Below are 20,046 nucleotides of genomic sequence, written 5' to 3' on the forward strand. Positions count from 1 at the left end.
AATGACGATGACAACAATGACGAAGATGACAATGATGACAATGACAACAATGACTACAATGGCGACAAAAATTATGAAGATAACGATGGCAACGAAGATGATGAAGATGACGATGACGAAGACAACAATGATGACGATGATGAAGACAACGATGACAAAGACAACAATGACAAAGACAATCATGACGAAGATAACGATGACGAAGATGACGATGAGGATGATGACAAGGACAATGAAGATGACCAAGATGACAGCAATGAAGACGACGATGACCATGATGACGATGACGACGGTGATGACGAATACAGCGATGATGAAGAAGACAATGATGACGAAGACAACGCTGATAAAGACGACAATGATGAGGACAATGATGATGAAGACGACGATGACAAAAATAATGATGACGACAATGACGAAGATGACAATGATGACAAGGACGCTGAGGATGACAATGACTACAATGGTGACAAAAATGATGAAGACGACAATGACGAAGATGATGATGGTGATGATAAAGTTTGATGATTATGAAGACAACGATGACCAAGACGACAATGACCAAGATGACGATGGCCAAGATGATGAAGATGATGATCACGAATACAGCGATGATGAAGAAGACGATAATGACGAAGACAATGATGATAAAGACAACAATGACGAGGACTATGAGGATGAAGATGACGATGACGAGGACTATGATGATGAAGACAATGATGACAAAGATGATGATGACGAAGATGACAATGACGACGATGGTGACGAAGACGACGAAGATGACCATGATGATGATGACGAAGACGACAATGACAACGGTGAGGATGACAATGAAGACGACGACGATGATGATGACAATGACAAAGACAAAGATGATGATGATGATGAAGATGACGATGACAATGATGACAGAGACAACGATGACCAAGACGACCAAGACGACAATGACCATGACGGCGATGAGGACAATGACAAAGATGATGAAAATGACAAAGATGATGACAAAGACACCGATGATAACGAAGCCGAAGATGATGATGATAAAGACGACGAAGACAATGATGACGAAGACGAGGCTGGCCGCAGCGTCCTCCCAGTCGTTCATGTCCTATCGATCGCTGCGTTAAACCCATTAATCTGAGTAAAAGTCTGTTTATGTTGATAAACTTTGGTAAATGACTGGAGCTGAGTTTCCAGGATGATCACCACCACATTGTACTTCAGTCAAGGTCTGACACGTTCATCTACAGACGAACAACGCCACTCTGAGAAAAAGGAAAAGGAGACTGATTTTCATTGTAAACTCCTTTTTTTCATACACTTGTTTTGTAAAGCGAGTGCAGTGAGTGAGCCTCGTCTGAAGGTCTTCCACCTGCGGTCCAATCAGAAAAGCATCAGTTGTTTATTTCAACCAGTGAATACATAATCTGATGAATGTGACGAGTAGAGATGGAAATGTTTGTGTTTGTACAATTCAACCCCCAAGGTCTGAGCGTACCGTTCGTTTTACACCACCATCACTGAAAGCGCTTAAAACAAAACCACTTTTCTCTCATGCATTTACAGCCAAATGAATGAAAGTGAAATCTGTAAAAGCGTGACCATCAGACTGAAGTTGTATTATTACTTTGAAACCAGATAAAAAAAATGTATTTAATGTTTTTGTCTGAGCAAAAGCGCAGCAAGAAAGGTCACCATCTAATTAAAATCAGACTGGATCAACCTCTGGGGAGCAGGAATAAACGCTGCCAGGTGCCAGAGTTCTTTGTAATTTATTTTTAATATCCAATTATTGATATCAAGAAATGACAAATGTTCTTCATGTCCTTCTGGTCATTTGTGAAAATTGCAATTACTTTTACTTTATTTTTAATATGTTGTGTTTGTTTCAAAGCTTTTTTAATTTCCTCTTGTTGATCCTTTCATTGATTTAAGATATTTAACCCCTTTTTAAAAATTCTGATATCCAGAGTTTACGTCATTTTCACTTTTCTACATTATTTATATTTTGTTGCATTTTTTTTTTTTAATTTCATGTTCATCTTGTTACATGTTATTACGCTGTTTTTATATTGGTATTTTGTCTCATTCTCATTTTGCTACATCTTCTTACATTGGTTTCATCTTGTTTTTCATTGCACATTTTATGTCGTTTTCATCTTTGTTACGTCCTTTTACATATTTTTTGTTTTCGTGCATCTTTTACATTATTTTGTCACACAGTGGCTTTTCCATTGGACATCTGCGCAAAACTTTACCGATACTTATAAATGTCGAAAAAACAAAAGCGTGGAATGTTGGTTTTTCCACTAAATCACAAATGCAATGATTTATTTATTATTGCGAGATGTCACAAGAAGTCATTCCATAAACATGTCGATGAACATAAATATCTTGTTTTGAATCTAGAATGCTCGTTACCCCTTTATCTCGTACTAAATTCTAAAATGGTTTGGTTTCCTGGTGTGTCCACAGATTTAAAACTCTTCTTCTTCTCTTGTCGTAACATCTGTCAACATCCAGGTTTTTTTTTTTGTTTTTTGTTCGTGTGACTCTGTCTTTGACGCTGTCTTTCCATTACAGTTTTACACAATATACCAATTTCGCTACGTCGAAAAAAGCCACCTCTTGCAAGTGAAAAAACTTTTCATGGAAAAAGTTTTGGTGAAATTGATATTTTTCCATTAGATGAATTCTTATGCGCAAGTTCTATTTGCGCACTTTGAGGGTCAATGGAAAAGTGACTATTAATACACTGTTTTCCTCTTGTTGTATTTTTCCATTTCAGTGTTTTTATTACCCTTTTTTTGTCGTTTTCTTGTTATGTTAGTTATTTCTTGTAATATTTTTACGACTCAGGCCTCTCCTCTGTTTTTCACATGCCTTTAGTGCAGTGTTTTTCAACCTTGGGGTCGGGACCCCACGTGGGGTCATCTGGAATTCAAATGGGCTTGCCTGGAATGTCTAGTAATTGATAAAAAAAAAAAAAAAAACCTTACTAATAAAAAAATATATGGTGAGTTGACAGGGACATTCACAACACATAAAAGACAAACTGAAGCTGGAACTGAAGCACTGTGTTTCTGTTTATCTGTCCACTCAGATGGACACCATGCAGTTAATTTTAGAAGCAAAGAAACATGTATTTACTGATAAACTGTGTGAAAACTATGAAATAAAAACATTTTTAATGCGGCTAGTCTGATGTTTTCTCACATTTTAACAAAACTGCATGGAGATAATATGCAAAAAAAAAAAAAAAAAAAACCCTCAAGTGTTTGTTAAAAAAAACCCAAAACAAAACTGTTAATTATGGTCTAATACAGCGTTTTTCAACCTTGGGGTCAAATGGGGTCACCTGAAATTTCTAGTAATTGATCAAAATAATTAAAAAATGTACTAAAAAAATATATTGTGAGTTGACAGAGACAATCCCAAACATAAAAAACAAACTGTGGTTGTGAAACTGCAGCACTGTGGTTCTGTTTACCTGTCAAATGTTCATTGTGGTCAGTTTCAGATGCTGCAGCTCTTTCATAATTCATAGTTTGAGTTCTTGTTTGTTCAGTATTAATTGTCAGCCTTGAAAATCCAAGCTGGACTGACTGTACATATCCTGACCAAGGAAAATCACATTCTCCCTTTGTGCAGTAATCTACACCTGGATTTACTGCCTCCGTCCAGAATAATATACATTATATAGACTAAATGTCCTCTAAAATTAACCTTTATTTGAAACATAGTATAGCAAACTATTACATGATCAAAAACAAATTAATTTTAGCAAAAAAAAAAAAAAAAAGACTGGGGTCGCCTGAAATTTGTAATGTTAAAATAGGGTCACGAGCCAAAAAAAGTTGGAAACCACTGTCCTAAAGGGTTAAATTAAAAAGGAAATGTGTTTTTTGATCAATACATCGACTTTTCCAGTGTTGAATGATTGTGTTAAATGCACAAAATGAGAATGTGCAGAAAAAATATAAGAAAACATACTGCTTGTACTTTAAACCAAAATGAGTAAAAATCAACAAAATAACAAACAATAAGAACAAAAATATATGTTAATGTTAAAATGGGGTCAAGATGTTAAAATGAGTCATGAGCCAAAAAAGGTTGGAACCACTGGTATGGTGACATCAGCTCTTCCAGAAAACCCTCTTTAATTCAGGATAATAACATTTCCTGTGTTGTTATGTACCTCATCCTGTACTTTATAAGTTGAGGAAAGGCAGCTGAAGACACTGTATGAATAAAACATCCCTGACATGAACACTTACATGTTTGAGCTCCAGTAAAACCTTCCTGGTCAGCTCGATCCTCTTCTTGTTGACGTGTTTGATGGCCACCAGGTTTCCCTGAGAACAACACAAGACCAGACAGAGCCCTGAATCCGGTAAAGGCCAGTAAACTTCAGCTTTTACAAGACTTTTGAATATTTAAAGATGCTGCACCTGGGTCTAAACGTACACTTAAAAAAAGCAGTTTTCTGCAGTTTTTTTTTTTTAACTGTACATTTAGACCAGGGGGTGTAAAACTCATTTTAGATCAGGGGCCACATTTAGTCCATTGTGGTCTAAAGTGGGCTGGACCAGTACAATAATAGGCATAATAACCGATAAATTGTAATCCAAAATATATCTCTTTGTTTTAGAGCTGAAACGATTAATCGACTCAAAGTGATCCAAAAAAAAATCATTCAACCACAATTCTCCTGAGTCAAACCTTTGTTTCCTTCATTTCTCTGCTGTTAAACATTGGTTCCACTGTTGTGTTTCACACGGACGCTTACTGTGATGCACAAAGAAGCTTCAGTTCAGGAAAACTGCAAATGAATATTTCCCTTCAATCAATTCGAGTCGATTAATCAAATCGTGAATTTTTGCATTCACTTCAAGCACCTAATCCACAGGTGTCAAACATGCGGGTCGGGGGCCAAATCTGGCCCGCCAAAGGGTCCGCTCCGGCCCTTGGGATGAATTTGTGAAATGCAAATATTACACTAAGATATGAACAATCCTTTTAGTTCACGTTCCACATTCAGACCAATTCAGTCTCAAGTGGGCAGGACCAGTAAAATACTATCATAATAATCTATAAATACTCACAACTCCAAATTTTTCTCTTTGTAAATGTAAATATTTTCATGTATTTACATGAAAACCAAGTATAATTTCATACAAAATGTGAATAACCTGAACAAATATGAACAACCTGAAATGTCTTACGAGAAGTAGAATTTTAACAATATTCTACCTGATACTAAATGTTTTGTTTGTTTGTAGATCCACTGTGATCTGTCAGTTATAATGTACATGTGGAAATGATAAACTGAGGCAGAATATTGTTCAAATTACACTGATTTTTTCAGTTTGTTCCTGTTATTCACATCTTTTGAAAGGATAGTTCATAGATGTAAACCTTTTCAAAATGTAATTTTACTTTTTTTGCTCTAAAACAGAAAAGTTTGGAGTTGACATTATTTACATATTATTATGTTATTATTTTACTGTTTTCGGCCCACGTCAGATCAAATTTAGCTGAATATGGAACTGAACTAAAATGAGTTTGACACCCCTGACCTAATCGATTAACTGTTTCAGCTCTACTTTGGTTTAGTGTGAAAGTTAAATTACATTATGAAAATGTGAATAACCTGAACAATCATGTACACCCTGAAATCTTTTGAAAAAATAAGTGTCATTTCACCAATATTATGTTATCATTAAGCTTAATCGATAAGCTGTGCTTCTTCTCCTTTTCATATATGACTTTTTCTCTTTTCCTTTTTTGTGTGTATAATTATTTTATGCTTCCTTGAATTTTCATTTCTATATTATGTTGTGCAAAGATGTCGGTTAGTAGCAATCAGGAAGCTTGTATCATTTCCATATTCAAAATAAATCAATTAAAAATATTATTATAATTATTATTATTATTATTATTATTATTATTATTAACAACATAATTCACAGTTCACAGTGGATCTACAAATGCAGAAAACATTTGTAACAGGTGTTATATTGTTAGAATTGCACTTATTTTTCGTACAAAATTTCAGGTTTCCCATATTTGTTCAGGTTAGTCACATTTTATGGTAAATGTAAATACTCTTATAATGTAATTTTACTTTTTTCCATATTAAACCAAGGACAAAATTTGGATTTGTCATTATTCATAGGTTATTATATCATTATTTTACTTAATATCACATTAAGTTGTAGGTGGCCCCTGAACGCCTTTGACTGGTAATATTTTTAGTGTAATTTTTGGACTTTTTAAATTCATCCCATGGGGTGGACTGGACCATTTGGCGAGCCTTATGTTTGACCCCCCCCTCCCTGGTTCAGACCCAGGTGCAGCATGAAGACGTTAGACAGTGAGGAAAAGTCTGTAGGTAGATGTGGAGAAAAGTTTGGTTTTTCTGTCAGATGAACTGTACCTGCGGCTTCGTCATGTGAGTCAGTAAAAGAACAGGGTGAAGTGAACCCGTCAGAGGAGCAGTTCAAGGTTTTAACAGTTTTGGATTTTTCATTCTAGTTTAGTTTTATTTAGTTTTGTTATTTATTTATTTTTCTTTCTTTAATTTTTGTTCATTTTGATGCTTGTTTTCTCTGTTATTTATTATTTTGTATTTATTATTTTCAGATTTGTTCATTTTCATGCCTATTTATTTTTTCCTCAGTTTTGTTCAGTTTGTGGCTAATTTTGTTCATATTATATATAATTTTGTTAAATTATTCATGTTTGTGCTTATTTTATTACATTTAAGTTCAGTTTTTGCTTCAGATCAGTCAAGTTTCAACTACACTTCAGTTTCAGATATTTTCAAAACATTTTTATGTTCATTTATTAATGACTGAACTCCAAACTCTGTTTTTATTACCTCCGCCAGGAGGTATAGTGATCACTTTGCTTGTGTGTTTGTGTGCGTGATTGTTTGTTAGCAAGATAACTCAAAAAGTTATGGACAGATTTTCAGGAAATCTGCAGCAAATGTTGATACTGGCACAAGGAACAAATTATTAAATTTTGGTGGTGAGCGGTGGGGGGGGGGGCTGCGCTGTCCGAGTGCTTTTCTTATTGATTATTATGTAATTACTTAAATTTACTTTATTTTCTGTATTTTGTGGTTGTTTCAAAGCTGTATTTTTAATTTCCTCTTGTTGATATTGTTTTGTAAACTTTCTTATATGTTTTTGTTCATTTTCATGCCCATTTTCTAATTTTTTCTTCAATTTTGTATAGCTTTTTTTTTTTTTTTTTTTTCATATTTCTTATTATTTTGTTAAATTATTCATTTTTGTTCATGTTTTTGCTTGTTTTATTTTTTTCAATTTACATTTAAGTTTAAGTTCAGTTTTTGCTCAGTGTGTCCATCCACTGTCATTTATCAAACTCCATGGCTTTTACTTCTGTTTTTTGCTTTTTTTTTGGATATTTACTTATGACAAACTGCATTTTACATCAGTTACTTACATTTGTTGATAGGATTAGCGGATTAACAGGTATTAAACAGTTTACATCATTAGACAGTGCATGTTTGGGTTTTTATGGGTTAATTTCACAAGGATATTTTTTTCACTTTGCACCTCTCTCTTTTCATGCCTCGGTGTCGGATTTAATCGTCTTTGTTGAATTTGAGACGACATAAGTGTATCAGCGCCTCTGATAGCCGGCGAGGTGTTCAGGCTGTACCGTGGCATCAGCGTTTATATGGAAACCTGCGTCACGCGGCTGAAAACAAAGACATTTATCTCATTATTCAGCAGCCTGTATTTGTCACAGATCCTCAACACCTCCCCCATATTAAACGGATAAATTAACAGCAGCAACAAGTTGATGGCCACGTCCAGACTGCGAGGCGGGAGTGAATAAAAAGAGAGAGAGAGAGGGAAAAAAAAAGAAGAAGAAGAAGAAAATTGACGCATTCTGCAGCTCACATTAAAACTACCTAAAGTCGCCCACACTCTCCAGCGCTTTTTCTCAGGCTTTCTCTGCGAGTGTGCACATGTGTGGGTGGGAAAGGAGTGCGCAGGAGTTGAAAATGTCAGAACTCACTAAGCCTTACCTTAAAATAGCCCGTTTTTGCAAATAGCTGATATTTTCCATGGGCAGTTATCAAGGAGCCATAGCTGGAACCTCTCTGAAAAAAAAAAAAAACAGAAGAAAAAGGTGGAAAAGGAGTAAAAAGGAAAATGGTGGGTTAGTGGTGAGTAGATTAGAGCAGAGAGGATTAACTGTTGGCCTTTTAAGACTTTACTGTAATAGAAATGCCTCTGCATGAGAACGCCTTTCCCCAACATTTAAAGAAAACAGTGTTTGTAGTTTTTTTTTTTTTTTTAAATACCAACTCATGTCCTTGGGCAAATGTCTGCAGTGCACACAGAGAATAAAAGGGAAAAAAAAAAAAAAAAGAAGTGCCGCATTCAGACAGTCGGCACAGTCACAGTTGTATAGAATGCAAATATTGGCAACACATGGCATACTGGAAAATACATCAGCCTGGAAAATTACTGTGTTTTCCACACGCATTATCCCAGGAATTGGGCTGAAAAGCGGTAATGAAAAAGGTGTGTGCATGTGCTTTTCATGAACGGTTGCACGTGTGGGATGAAACACAACCTGGAGGAGATGCATTAGAACCTGATACCTGAGGAACGTGACGACGATGCACCGGGGGCTTCCTTTAAAAAGCATTTTTAATAAAACCAGGACAAAGTCTAAGTTCTGAGAAGATACTAAACCCTCAAATTAGGGATGAACGACAGCTGGTTTTTACAACGCTACCGATAACCGATAACTTCCTGCTTCTCGTAACTAGGGATGGGAATCAATAAGAATTCAACGATTCTGATTCCATTATCGATTTTGCTTATCGATCCGATTCTCTTATCGATTCTCATTGGGTGAGGGAATAAAAGTGTTCAAACAGATGTGTTTGCATTAACTGTCTTTTATATTTCCATCTCTGCACAGAAAATATAACATATACAGTATGTACAAATAATAATAACAGATGACGCCAGGCCCGGTTTGGGGCGGGGGGGGGGCGCGTGGAGTGAAAGTGAAACTTAAGATGCTTTACTAATTCCTCTATCGCCGCATTTCTAATACGTGTTGTTGTGCCCCTCATTTCCTTTCCCCTACCTTCGGAAACTTGCATTTGAGGGGGTACAACATTTGTTGCCCGCACCGGAACCAGAACTGGGCCCGGCGTTCACTCTGCCGCCACATTCACAAGCACCACTAAGCAGCGAATCCAATCTGTGACATTCCTGTAAATGAATCACATGCTGTGGACAAATGTTTGAACAGATTGGAGGGATTCCACCCTTTAGAAGAAATGGAAGCTTTGTCAGTGTTCAACTGGACCTGGTGTCGTCTGTTTAGACCGTTTCTGCCTCAACACCATGTTGGCTACGTTCTGACCAAAACAATGCAGCGTAAGCTTGACGTCATTGCGCATGCGCAACGAAGGCGGAATCGATAAGCAGAATCATTAACCAGGCAAACGATTCCAAGGAAGCGAGCTACTAGGATCCGGTTCTCCAAAAAGAACCGGTTCTCAATTCCCATCCCTACTCATAACCGATACCAATAACAAACAACAATACAGGGTGAATAAAAAAAAACTGTACATTTTGAAAAATTACCCCCAGTTCCACATTTGATAGTTTTTGGAATTTTCTTTTCTGGTTGTCGGTAGGTCGGGGATTGGTGGATATTTGTCCAAATTTACAGACCCAGGTTTTCATGCATGAGTGAGCAGGGGATAATTGCGCAATCCAAGTTAAAACTGGTTTGCACGGAGTAGCGGTGGGATTTAAATCCAGTCAAAGGTCATGGGAGGGGCCAATGGGCATCCATCTGGTTTTCCACAAAATTTCCAGGTTACAGTATTAACACTTTGGACACCATGTCAGTTTCAGTTCTTTACCCATGGCAGCTGTTCCTGCCTTTTAAAGTGAATTCAACTTGTTTAGGCCTGAACATGTCACTAGTTCCCATTCTTTAAATTCTTTCATTATTATTTCCAGTCAGTGGTAAAACTCAGCTAATAGTCACATAAAGGGTGTATTCAGACCTACTTTGTTTGGTCTGTGGATGCAAACATTCTTTACCACTAGGGCTGCGTATTGGCAAGAATCTGGCGATATGATACAAATCACAATACTAGGATCATGATACGATATATCACGATTCTGTTAAAAAAAGGCAATTTTTTGTTTGTTTCTTTTTTTAAATGATTATTTCCTTGAAGAATTGAATTACACCTGAAATCTGCACAAATATTAAACACATGTTTATTTGATCACAACAGGATCTGATGCTATATCACAAAATGTTCCTGTGTTCAAACTGAAATTCTGTTTTACAGACATTACAGTTTAAGATCCTGTTCAAATGTTCAGATTCTATTAGTTCAGAACTAACATCAGAACATTATTTTTGTGTGATCCCAACAAAGGAACTAACATTATTTAATAAAAGAGTGTTAAATAAAAAAAAACAAAAACACAAAAATAAAAATAAAAATGAACCTCCACAATGTCTGCATTTGAATAAATACCTAAAAAATATTGATACAGTACTTTTTAATATCGATACAGTATTGTGAAATGAAATATCGCGATATATTGCAGAACCAATATTTCCGTACACCCCTATTTACCACCACCATAGCGTGAATGTGAGAGTGAATGAATAATGTACCAATAATGCAAAGTGCTTTAAGTGCCTTGAAAAGCACTATAGAAATCTAATCAATTATTATTATTATTATTGACCAGAAATGGACAAAACAGCAACAAAACCACAATGGAGTGTAAACAAAATGAATGTTTAAACTCTGAATGAGTCTAATTAACACGTTGGATCCCTGGAGGACCGGACTCTACAGCATCTCCACACTGAAAACCTGTTGTATGAATGAAAGCTGAGGTGCTGTGGACTCGGTGTGGAGTTTTTCCTCTTGGCGAACGTGGCAGTGGAAGCTGCCAGAGCAACAACAACTTGTTAATCGTACAGCGGAGGCCGAGCCAGTAACACTGACGGAATAAAAGGCGATAAAATGCTCCGAGTTATGAAAAATGCTCAGCGCTGCCAGCAGAAAATGAGCTCATGTGGGTGTAACGGTTGGTTTATAACACACAGGAACCATGAAGAGCTTTGTGACGGCTTTGTTTCAGCTCACCTGCACACTGGGTAAAAGGAGAGGGATGTTCAATGTGGACACAGTGAATTCAGGAGTTTCTTTTCCATCAAAACAATAATGACAAATGTCATAATATAGTTTTATATTATGGGATAAATATCATTGTATTGGTTAGTTTGGTTTAAAATGTTATCTTTGCTTCTAAAATGTCTCAGAGATGGTTTTGACTTCACTTCTCTCAACATTGTGTTTTGTTTTGTTTTTTTTTATTTAATTTCCACTTAACCATATATTTTGTATATTTTAGTGAACTTTAGTGCATTTTAGCATTTTTTAAATGTATTTTAGTGCATTTTAGCATTTTTTTAAAAAAGAATTTTTATGCATTTTTGTGAATTTAGGTTCATTTTAGTGTTAAGGGTTAGTGATTCTGATTCTGTTGCTGTGATGTGTCAATGGACTCTATGCACAGCCTCACTACTTCCTGACCTTCAGGTGGGTTTTTCATTTCCTGTCTTTCATTATTGGACACACTGATTAATCCAGGTGTGTCTGTTACTTCTTGTTGTGACTATTGATTAATTAGGCACCTGGATTAATCAGTGTGTCCAATAATGAAAGACAGGAAATGAAAAACCCACCTGAAGTTCAGGAAGTAGTGAGGCTGTGCATAGAGTCCATTGTGATAATGTTGTGTTTTTGTAGTTTTTCTTTTCTCTTCTGCGTATGGGTGTGTGTCCTCTGTCTCTCTCTCCTTGCAGTTTGTGGTTGAGCGAGGATGAGTTGCAGGTGTGGTGCTGGAGTGCTGTGCTGATTGGTTCCTCAGCGATGAGTGGGAAAATACAAAGCAGAATCACCCTACTTCCTGTGGACTCCTCTCTTCCCATCCCCCTCATTTTAACCAGCAATCTGTCATTTTTGTTGGGGAGCTTTGTCTGATCAGACGCAAAAGGTGGGAATCTTTTCTTTTAGTTTTCTCCTGTTTCTTGTAGCAGAGTAGGTAAGATTAATGTAATTTGGTTTTCTCGGTTTGTGTTTGTAGGTAAGCATAGTGAGCTTAAAGTATTATTCTGTTTGTTATTTTTGTTGCTTTGATTCCATTCCTGATTTCACTTTTTTATGTAAATAAATCTTTCAAATTGCAGTTTTGTTGATTGCTGGTCATTTATTTTGTAGCTTGCTCCTGTTTGTTAAGGGACGTGGAGGGAGGGGAGTCTCATACCATGTTTGCATCTCGGTAACCCCTAGACTGAGTGTTACATTAGTGTATTTTTTGTGTTATTATACACCAAGTATAATAACTATGAGGCTCGTTGGACTGTTTATGTGAATGGAAGTCTGAATTTGACCACAGATACCTTGAAAATTTCTTTAAAAATTTGTAGTTTTTTTTATTAATTTAATAAACTTAAATAAATGTTGTTTGTTTTTTTAAATCTATGACTATGAAGAACATTTAAAATCATAGTCATGGATATAAATGCATCTCTGAGTCCTTTTAGAAGCAAATATAACAATTTAAACCAAACTAACCAGTGCAATGATATTTACCCCATAATATAAAAGTATATTATAACGTTAGCCATTAGTGTTTTGTATCCCAGACCCCTGTTAGAAAACAAACACCTGAACTCAACGTGTCCACATACTTTTGTCCCTTTACTGTACTTTTGGTTGAGGGCGTTGGAGCGTCATACCTGTGACAGGGTGAGTCGACTGCCGGCTCGTTTGTGGTATTTGTTGGGGCTCTCGAACTGAAGGTCCTCCCACCGAATCCTCCACAGCATCCCAGCCAACTCCTTCTCCAGCTTCAGTTTCCTGAAATAAGAGAGAAAAGGAGGTGGTGACATCTGCAGCGGAGATGAACAAAAGCATGACGCGTCGTTGGCTGAGGAGAGAGATGGCGAAAATGTCTGTAGTTTGACTCCAGTGGAACCGATATTTGGGTTAAAAAGACTGTGAGTCAACTTCTTTACTGCAGCAAAAAAGAAAAGGAATGAAAACATACACCATTGTTTGCCACGTTTTATCCTGTTCATCTTGTTCATGGGTGTCAAACTCATTTTAGTTCAGGTTCCACATTCAGCCCAATATTCATTCATTCATTCATTCATTCATTCATTCATTCATTCATAACTACGGTGGCCAACAAGGGCCAAACACATATCCATGGTCCAATGCATCTCAGTCAGAGAAAACAGCTGCAAGTACAGAAACGATGCAAATTCACAAACTTAAACACAGTCTGAACCAGGTACAAAAAGACAAATGTGGTGCAAATGAAAGAATGCACCACAAGACACAAAAACAAATGCATAATCATCAAATGATCTGTGAAAAAAGAAACGATGCAAACCAAGAAAACATCTGCAAATGTAAAACGTTGCAGAACCAGTCAGTCCAACAGAAGTGCTCCAAACCTGTAGGGGGCACTGTCAGCAGAACAGACACAGGATGGAGGGAGAGACAGAGACGGAGAACAGCTGACTGACAGGGTTTCAAACTACAGTGGGAACAAACTGAAGTTATGACATGGCATGGTCATGTGACTTTTATTAGATTCTATTTGACACTAGTCTGTTGTCTATAAACGCTGCCCCCTACAGCAGTGTTTTTCAACCTTGGGGTCAGGACCCAACGTGGGGTCACTTGGAATTCAAATGGGGTTGCCTGAAATGTCTAGTAATTGATAAAAATAAAAATAAAAACTTAGCAATAAAAAATATATGGTGAGTTGAGAGACAATCCCAATCCATAAAAGACATGACAAACTGTGAGTGTGAAACTGCAGCACTGTGGTTCTGTTTATCTGTCAAATGTTCATTGTGGTCAGTTTCAGATGGTGCAGCTCTTTCATAATTCATAGTTTCAGTTCTTGTTTGTTCAGTATTAATTGTCCTCCTTGTAAATCACAGCTGGACTGACTGTACATATCCTGACCAAGGAAAATCCAATTCCCCCTTTGTGCAGTAATCTACACCTGGATTTACTGCCTCCATCCATAATAATATACATTATATAGACTAAATGTCCTCTAAAAATTTACATTTATTTGCAACATAGTATAGCAAACTATTACATGATACCAAAAAAATTAACTTTAGCCAAAAAAAAAAAAAAAAAAAAAGTCTCCGTTTTGAATGTCTGGGGTCGCCAGAAATTTGTGATGTTAAAATGGCGTCACGAGCCAAAAAAGGTTGGAAACCACTGCCCTACAGGTTTGGAGCACTTCTGTTGTTCCTTTGAATTTACCCTGAGATTTTATAAACATCTACTCGATCAGTGAATTAAATGTAGGAATTTTCACTGAAAAATACAAAAAGCAGAGGATAATATTACAATAAATGAAGAATAGATGAATCACACAGGGAAGGTTAAATATAGAGAAGAAAATCATTTGGAAGTCATTATAAAAATAGCTCCAGGTCTTTAAAGCTGCAGGAGACTTTTGTCACCAGTTTTTCATCAGATCTGTCCATCCTCAGTCATATCCTCAGTATCATGAATCTGTCAGTCTGTCTGTCATTACTCACCTGAATCTCTTGCATTACGGTGAACAGTTTCTTAGTTCCATCCACCAGAAACAAACTATTTGTTTACAAACAGAGCTGGGAGGGAACTAAGGCATCTTCAGAATTTTGTTGTGACGTGCATTGTGGGAAACGGAGGTTCATGCATCCGCCTGGCACACCATATGATATTATATAGCTACAACAAATACGACGTGGAAACAGCTGAAACACGGAAGCGGAGCAAGCGGAGCTCCAACTGGCAACGGCAGCTGCAACAAACAGGACGCAGAAACGGCTGGAGCTCAGCTTCCCTCCAGCTGTTTCTGCGTTTCGGACGTTTCCGCATTGTGTTGTTGCATCCATATTACATCATATGGTTGCACTGCAGCTGCTGCTGCCAGGCGGCTGCATGAACCTCCGTTTCCCACAATGCATATCGTGACAAAATTCCGAAGATGCCCGAGTTCCCTCCCGGCTCTGTTTGTAAACACATGGTTGTTTATGGTGGATGACACAAAGAAACTGTTCACCGTGAGGGAAAAGATTCAGGTGAGTAATGACAGACAGACTTACAGATTCATGATACTGAGGATATGACTGAGGTTTGACAGATCTGATGAAAAATTGGTGATGAAAGTCTCCCACAGCTTTAAAGGTTAAAATACCAACAGAAAAGCCTTAAACATGCAGTAAAATGAATCAAAAACACCATAAAGGACCATGTTAATGCACAATGAACCACATGAACACTGATCTGAAGGAAGTCTTTAAAGTCCTTCATTACAGATTATCTGTTAACAGTCGTGTCATAACGTGTCGTTTTGTGTCCATGTTTCTCAGCCTCGGCTTCTTCTGCAGCTGTAGATGCATATTGACCTGGGGCGCCGTGGCAACGCCAGCCCAGTTTATTTACTCAGTGAACTCCACACACAGAGGCAGTTCAAGCTGTTTCACATGAACGTAGTAAAAACACTGAGGACGTCCAGTTCAGTAGATACTGTCAGGAGCCCATAACAAACAAACAGATAGTTGCAGAACCCGTGAGTCATTCGTTCTTTTCATATTCAACTGAAAATCCACAATCAGAAAATGAAAAAATGACTCGTTATTTCATTATTTGTGTACAAATCAAAAATCAAAAAACAGTTATTTTTCATTCTTTCGATTGTACGCACAAATTAAAAATTGTAAATAGGCAAATGAACCAAATGTGGGGTTTCATGTTGACAGTTTTGATATTCGATGTGGTGTGGGTCCATGGATCTGTTGGTAATTGTTGGATTTTCTTTTTGGAAACAAAAGAAAAACTAGTGGTTAATTGATTTCCATTTTTAAATAGACAAAATTGAATTTCAAGGCATTTTTCTTTTTCAGTGTCAAAACAGATAAACCAAATTGAAAAAATGGATTGATTTTCGTTTTCTCTTTCTAATAATAACAAAAAAGAAAGTTAATACCTGACAGAAATGGAAAAACAGACCAAAAACGGCTGAATTTTTAAATTTATTTTCTGAGACGGGATGTTGTCATTTTCAAGGAAAGAGTGCTAATACCTATAGGTCGCACAGGCACGATTCTTCCAGTTTGTACGAAATCCGGACATCATAGACATGCTCCCTCCATGAATGTCTAAAAACTCCAGATTTTGTGCAAACTGAAAATGACACTGAAAAAAAATGTATTATTAAAACTGACTTATGATCACAAAATTTAAAATGCGACCCAGAGCTTTGTTAAAAAAAATAAAAATAAAAAAAATACTATTGCAAAATGTGCAGCCTGTTCTAGAAAGATGTACTATGTCTTTTACGTCTTTTTTCCATTGACATCTTTTCAATGTCAATACATGAACCTTTTCAAAAAATTTCATGCAAATTACAAATTCTGCTGTTAATCTTGTGTGATTTGTAAATTTAGGTGTTGAAAAAATATATCAATAATTCATCTGATTCATATTTTTTCTTTTTCCTGTTGTGCTGTTGTATGGTTACAGAAAATGTTTTTGGTTTTTTTGTAATAAATAACTTGTACATACAAATATAATGTGGAACAACATAACTTTCATCCAAATATATGCAGTGGGCATGTACACAGATTACATTTCCTTCATAAATGTGCACTACTATGTGTAGTTTATTGTAAGCAAATGTAATCAGTATGTAAATTATGAGTATATGTGATTATAACCATCAGATGTTTAAACGTATCCTGTAAATGTATGCAGTGGACAGTAAATGCATTAATCACCGCTGTTACTCTTCATTCTTCAGATATAAAACCTGCCATGGAGCTGGAACTATTTAGACGGTGGTTGAATCTTAAATCACCAAACAGAGACTCGTGAACCTTTTCAGGATCATAATTCCTTATAAATGTTTAAAGTTACTGCACCTTCAACCACATAACGCTTTGTTTCTTCTACCATTAATAAAGAACAGGAGAACGTGTTCGGAGGATTTATGTTCATGTCAGATGATTCACGTGTCTCCTTTGTTGTTCAAAAAAAACAAAAAAAACAAAGCCACTTCAGCTCCATTCAAACACCCCCAGGTTTCATTTTGAACAAAGATCAGACTGTGAAGTTCAACCCAGATCCTGGATCTGAGACAGAGACCAACATGGATCAATACCCACAATCCATCAATAGTAAAGATCTTTACTTGATCGGTAGCAAAGCTCTGTAATTAATAAACAGTGAAGCTTTTTAATCAATAAATAGTTCAGATATTTAACTGATCAATAGTGAAGCTCTATAATTGAATTTTCCCTTGTTCTTTTTTTCTGTCATGTTATGCTATCTTATGTAATGTTGTGCTATGTTATCATGTTATGCTAAGTTATGTTATAGCATGTTATGCTATGTTATGCTATTTTATGTTATGCTATGCCATGACATGCTATGTTATGTCATGTTATGCTATACTATGCTATGTTATACCATGCTATGTTATGCTATGCTATACTATGCTATATTATGCTATGTTATGTTATCCTATACTATGCTATGTTATGTTATGTTATGCCATGCTATGTTATGTTATCTTATGTTATGTTATGCTACATGATTTTATGTTATGTTATGTTATACTATGCTATGTTTTGCCATGTTATGTTATGCTACGTTATGTTACGCTATGCTATGCTATACTATGCTATATTATGTTATGCTATACTATGCTATGCTATGTTGTGCTATTTTATGTTATGTCATTTTATGCTATGCTATGCTATACTATGCTATGTTATGTTATCCTACACTATGCTATATTATGTTATGTTATACTATGCTATGTTTTGTTATGCTATACTATTCTATGTTATGCCATGCTATGTTGCTACTTTATGTTATGTCATTTTATGCTATGCTATACTATGCTATGTTATGTTATGCTATACTATGCTACATTATGTTATGTTATACTATACTATGCTATGTTTTGTTATGCTGTACTATGCTATATTATGTTATGTTATGCTATGCTATACTATGCTATGTTTTGTTATGCTATAGTATGCTATGTTATGCCATGCTATGTTATGCTATCTTATGTTATGTTATGCTATACTATTCTATGTTATGTTATGCTATACTATGCTACACTATGCTATGCTCTGTTATGCCATGCTATGTTATGTTATGACGTTAGGTCATGTTATGTTACGTCACAATGTCTTATGCCATGTTCTTATGATGATCCTGTCACATAATGTCGTTTGTATCAATATTATGACAATAAATGTCAAACTATCATTTATTTATGTTCAAAGGCTGATTTTTGGGTGAAAGTTGATGAAACCATTAGTTGATTTTGAATCATTCAGAAAAGACAGAGTAAAATGGAAACAACGTAGATAATAGGTAAGTAATTAAAACACAACAGATGTGAAAACCGCAATAAAATTAAAGACATGACACAATGGGAAAATGAATTAAAAGAGAAAAGAAGACATATTAAGAAAAGCAACACAAAACAGAGCCTGATTATGTAAGTGAGAAAACTCTGGGTACTCATTCAAAAAGACTCGACGTGAAAATAGAGGGAAACGTGTCAAATCTGCAGGTAGAACATTCAGTCTATTATTATGATTAAATGTTTGTTCAATATTAAAAAAAACACGAGTAAAGTTAAGTAGGTTAGTGACTGTTTCAACTGCAAATGAAATGAAAAAAAAAACCCCAAAAAAACCAAAATAAGTTACATGATTAATATGATTATTATGATAAATATATATCACAGTTACTATTATTATATACAGTATGTCATGTGATGTGCGTGTTTAGAATCATAACCATAGTATTAGGATTCTTCAAACATCCCAGTCTAGTTTAATTCAGCCTTTCTTTCTCTTTTTACACAATACCGTTAATTTGTTGTCTTAACATCCATTCTTTTTACCATCTGTACTGTGTAACATGACGGGCAGATGTGGATGGAAAGCCTTTCACCGTCTGCACAGTCAACCCAAATCAATTAATCTAGTAAATTTCATGTCAGTGATATTTTAGTCGTGTTTTGACTGGTATTTTTAAGCCCTGGCACCTCAGAGGGAAGAGGCGTTTGACGAATCAACACATCTGGAGCAGATCTCAGGGGAACCGCCGCTCCTCCACAATTAATGATTCACAGCAGGGGTGTCCAACATACGGCCCGCGGACCCCAACCAGCCCACCAAAGGGTCGTGTCCGCCGGACCAGTCAGTTTCTGAAGTGATTTATCACCATTTATGATGAGATTATCCTCCTTATTTTGCATTTTCTCAGTGTAAATCATGTATTTTCTTATGTTTAATTCACTGGTCATGTAGATGTTCATTAAAGCTCAGATTAAAGTTGCGGGTTATTATATCAGAAACAGAGAAAACTGAAGAAAACGTGACTTTTTTCAGCAAATCTATCAATAACTGAAAATAAAAACAAGCATGTCCATCCACTGTCATTGATCCAATTCCATGGGTTTATGATGTTTTTCTTACATTTTTGTTCAGTTTGTGGCTTATTTTGGCTGGTTTTTTTGGTTGGTTGTTTTTTTTTTTTTTCATTTTGTTCATTTTATCAATTAAATAAATTTTTGTTCAGTTTGTGGCTTATTTTTAATTTTTTTAAAAATTCATTTTGTTCATTTTATTAAGTATTTCTGGCTGTTTTTTTTTTTATTTTCTTGCATATTTTCTCCATTTCATTTATTACAGAAGAAAAACTGACTTTTTCAGCAAATCTATCAATAACTGAACATAAAAACAAATGTGTCCATTCACTGTCATTGATCCAACTCCATGGGTTTGTAATAATAATAATAATAATAATAATAATAATAATAATAATAATAATAATAATAATGATAATACATCACACTTATATAGCGCTTTTTTGGACACTCA

At 35.8% G+C, this 20,046-nt stretch overlaps 1 protein-coding gene across 1 annotated transcript in view; it reads right to left on the minus strand.

Moving 5' to 3' along the window:
• npr2 (natriuretic peptide receptor 2) overlaps positions 1 to 20,046 on the minus strand; it is a 163,654-nt gene that overhangs the window by 61,725 nt on the left and 81,883 nt on the right. Inside the window, exons 8-10 of the mRNA XM_030150480.1 lie at positions 12,853 to 12,973; positions 8,069 to 8,143; positions 4,278 to 4,355 (exon numbers count right to left, since the gene is read on the minus strand). Of these exons, the coding sequence (XP_030006340.1) occupies positions 4,278 to 4,355; positions 8,069 to 8,143; positions 12,853 to 12,973 (274 nt within the window). The remainder of the gene's footprint in view (positions 1 to 4,277; positions 4,356 to 8,068; positions 8,144 to 12,852; positions 12,974 to 20,046) is intronic.

The sequence above is a fragment of the Sphaeramia orbicularis genome, chromosome 12, assembly GCF_902148855.1.
Source record: "Sphaeramia orbicularis chromosome 12, fSphaOr1.1, whole genome shotgun sequence".
Taxonomy (NCBI): Eukaryota; Metazoa; Chordata; class Actinopteri; order Kurtiformes; family Apogonidae; genus Sphaeramia; species Sphaeramia orbicularis.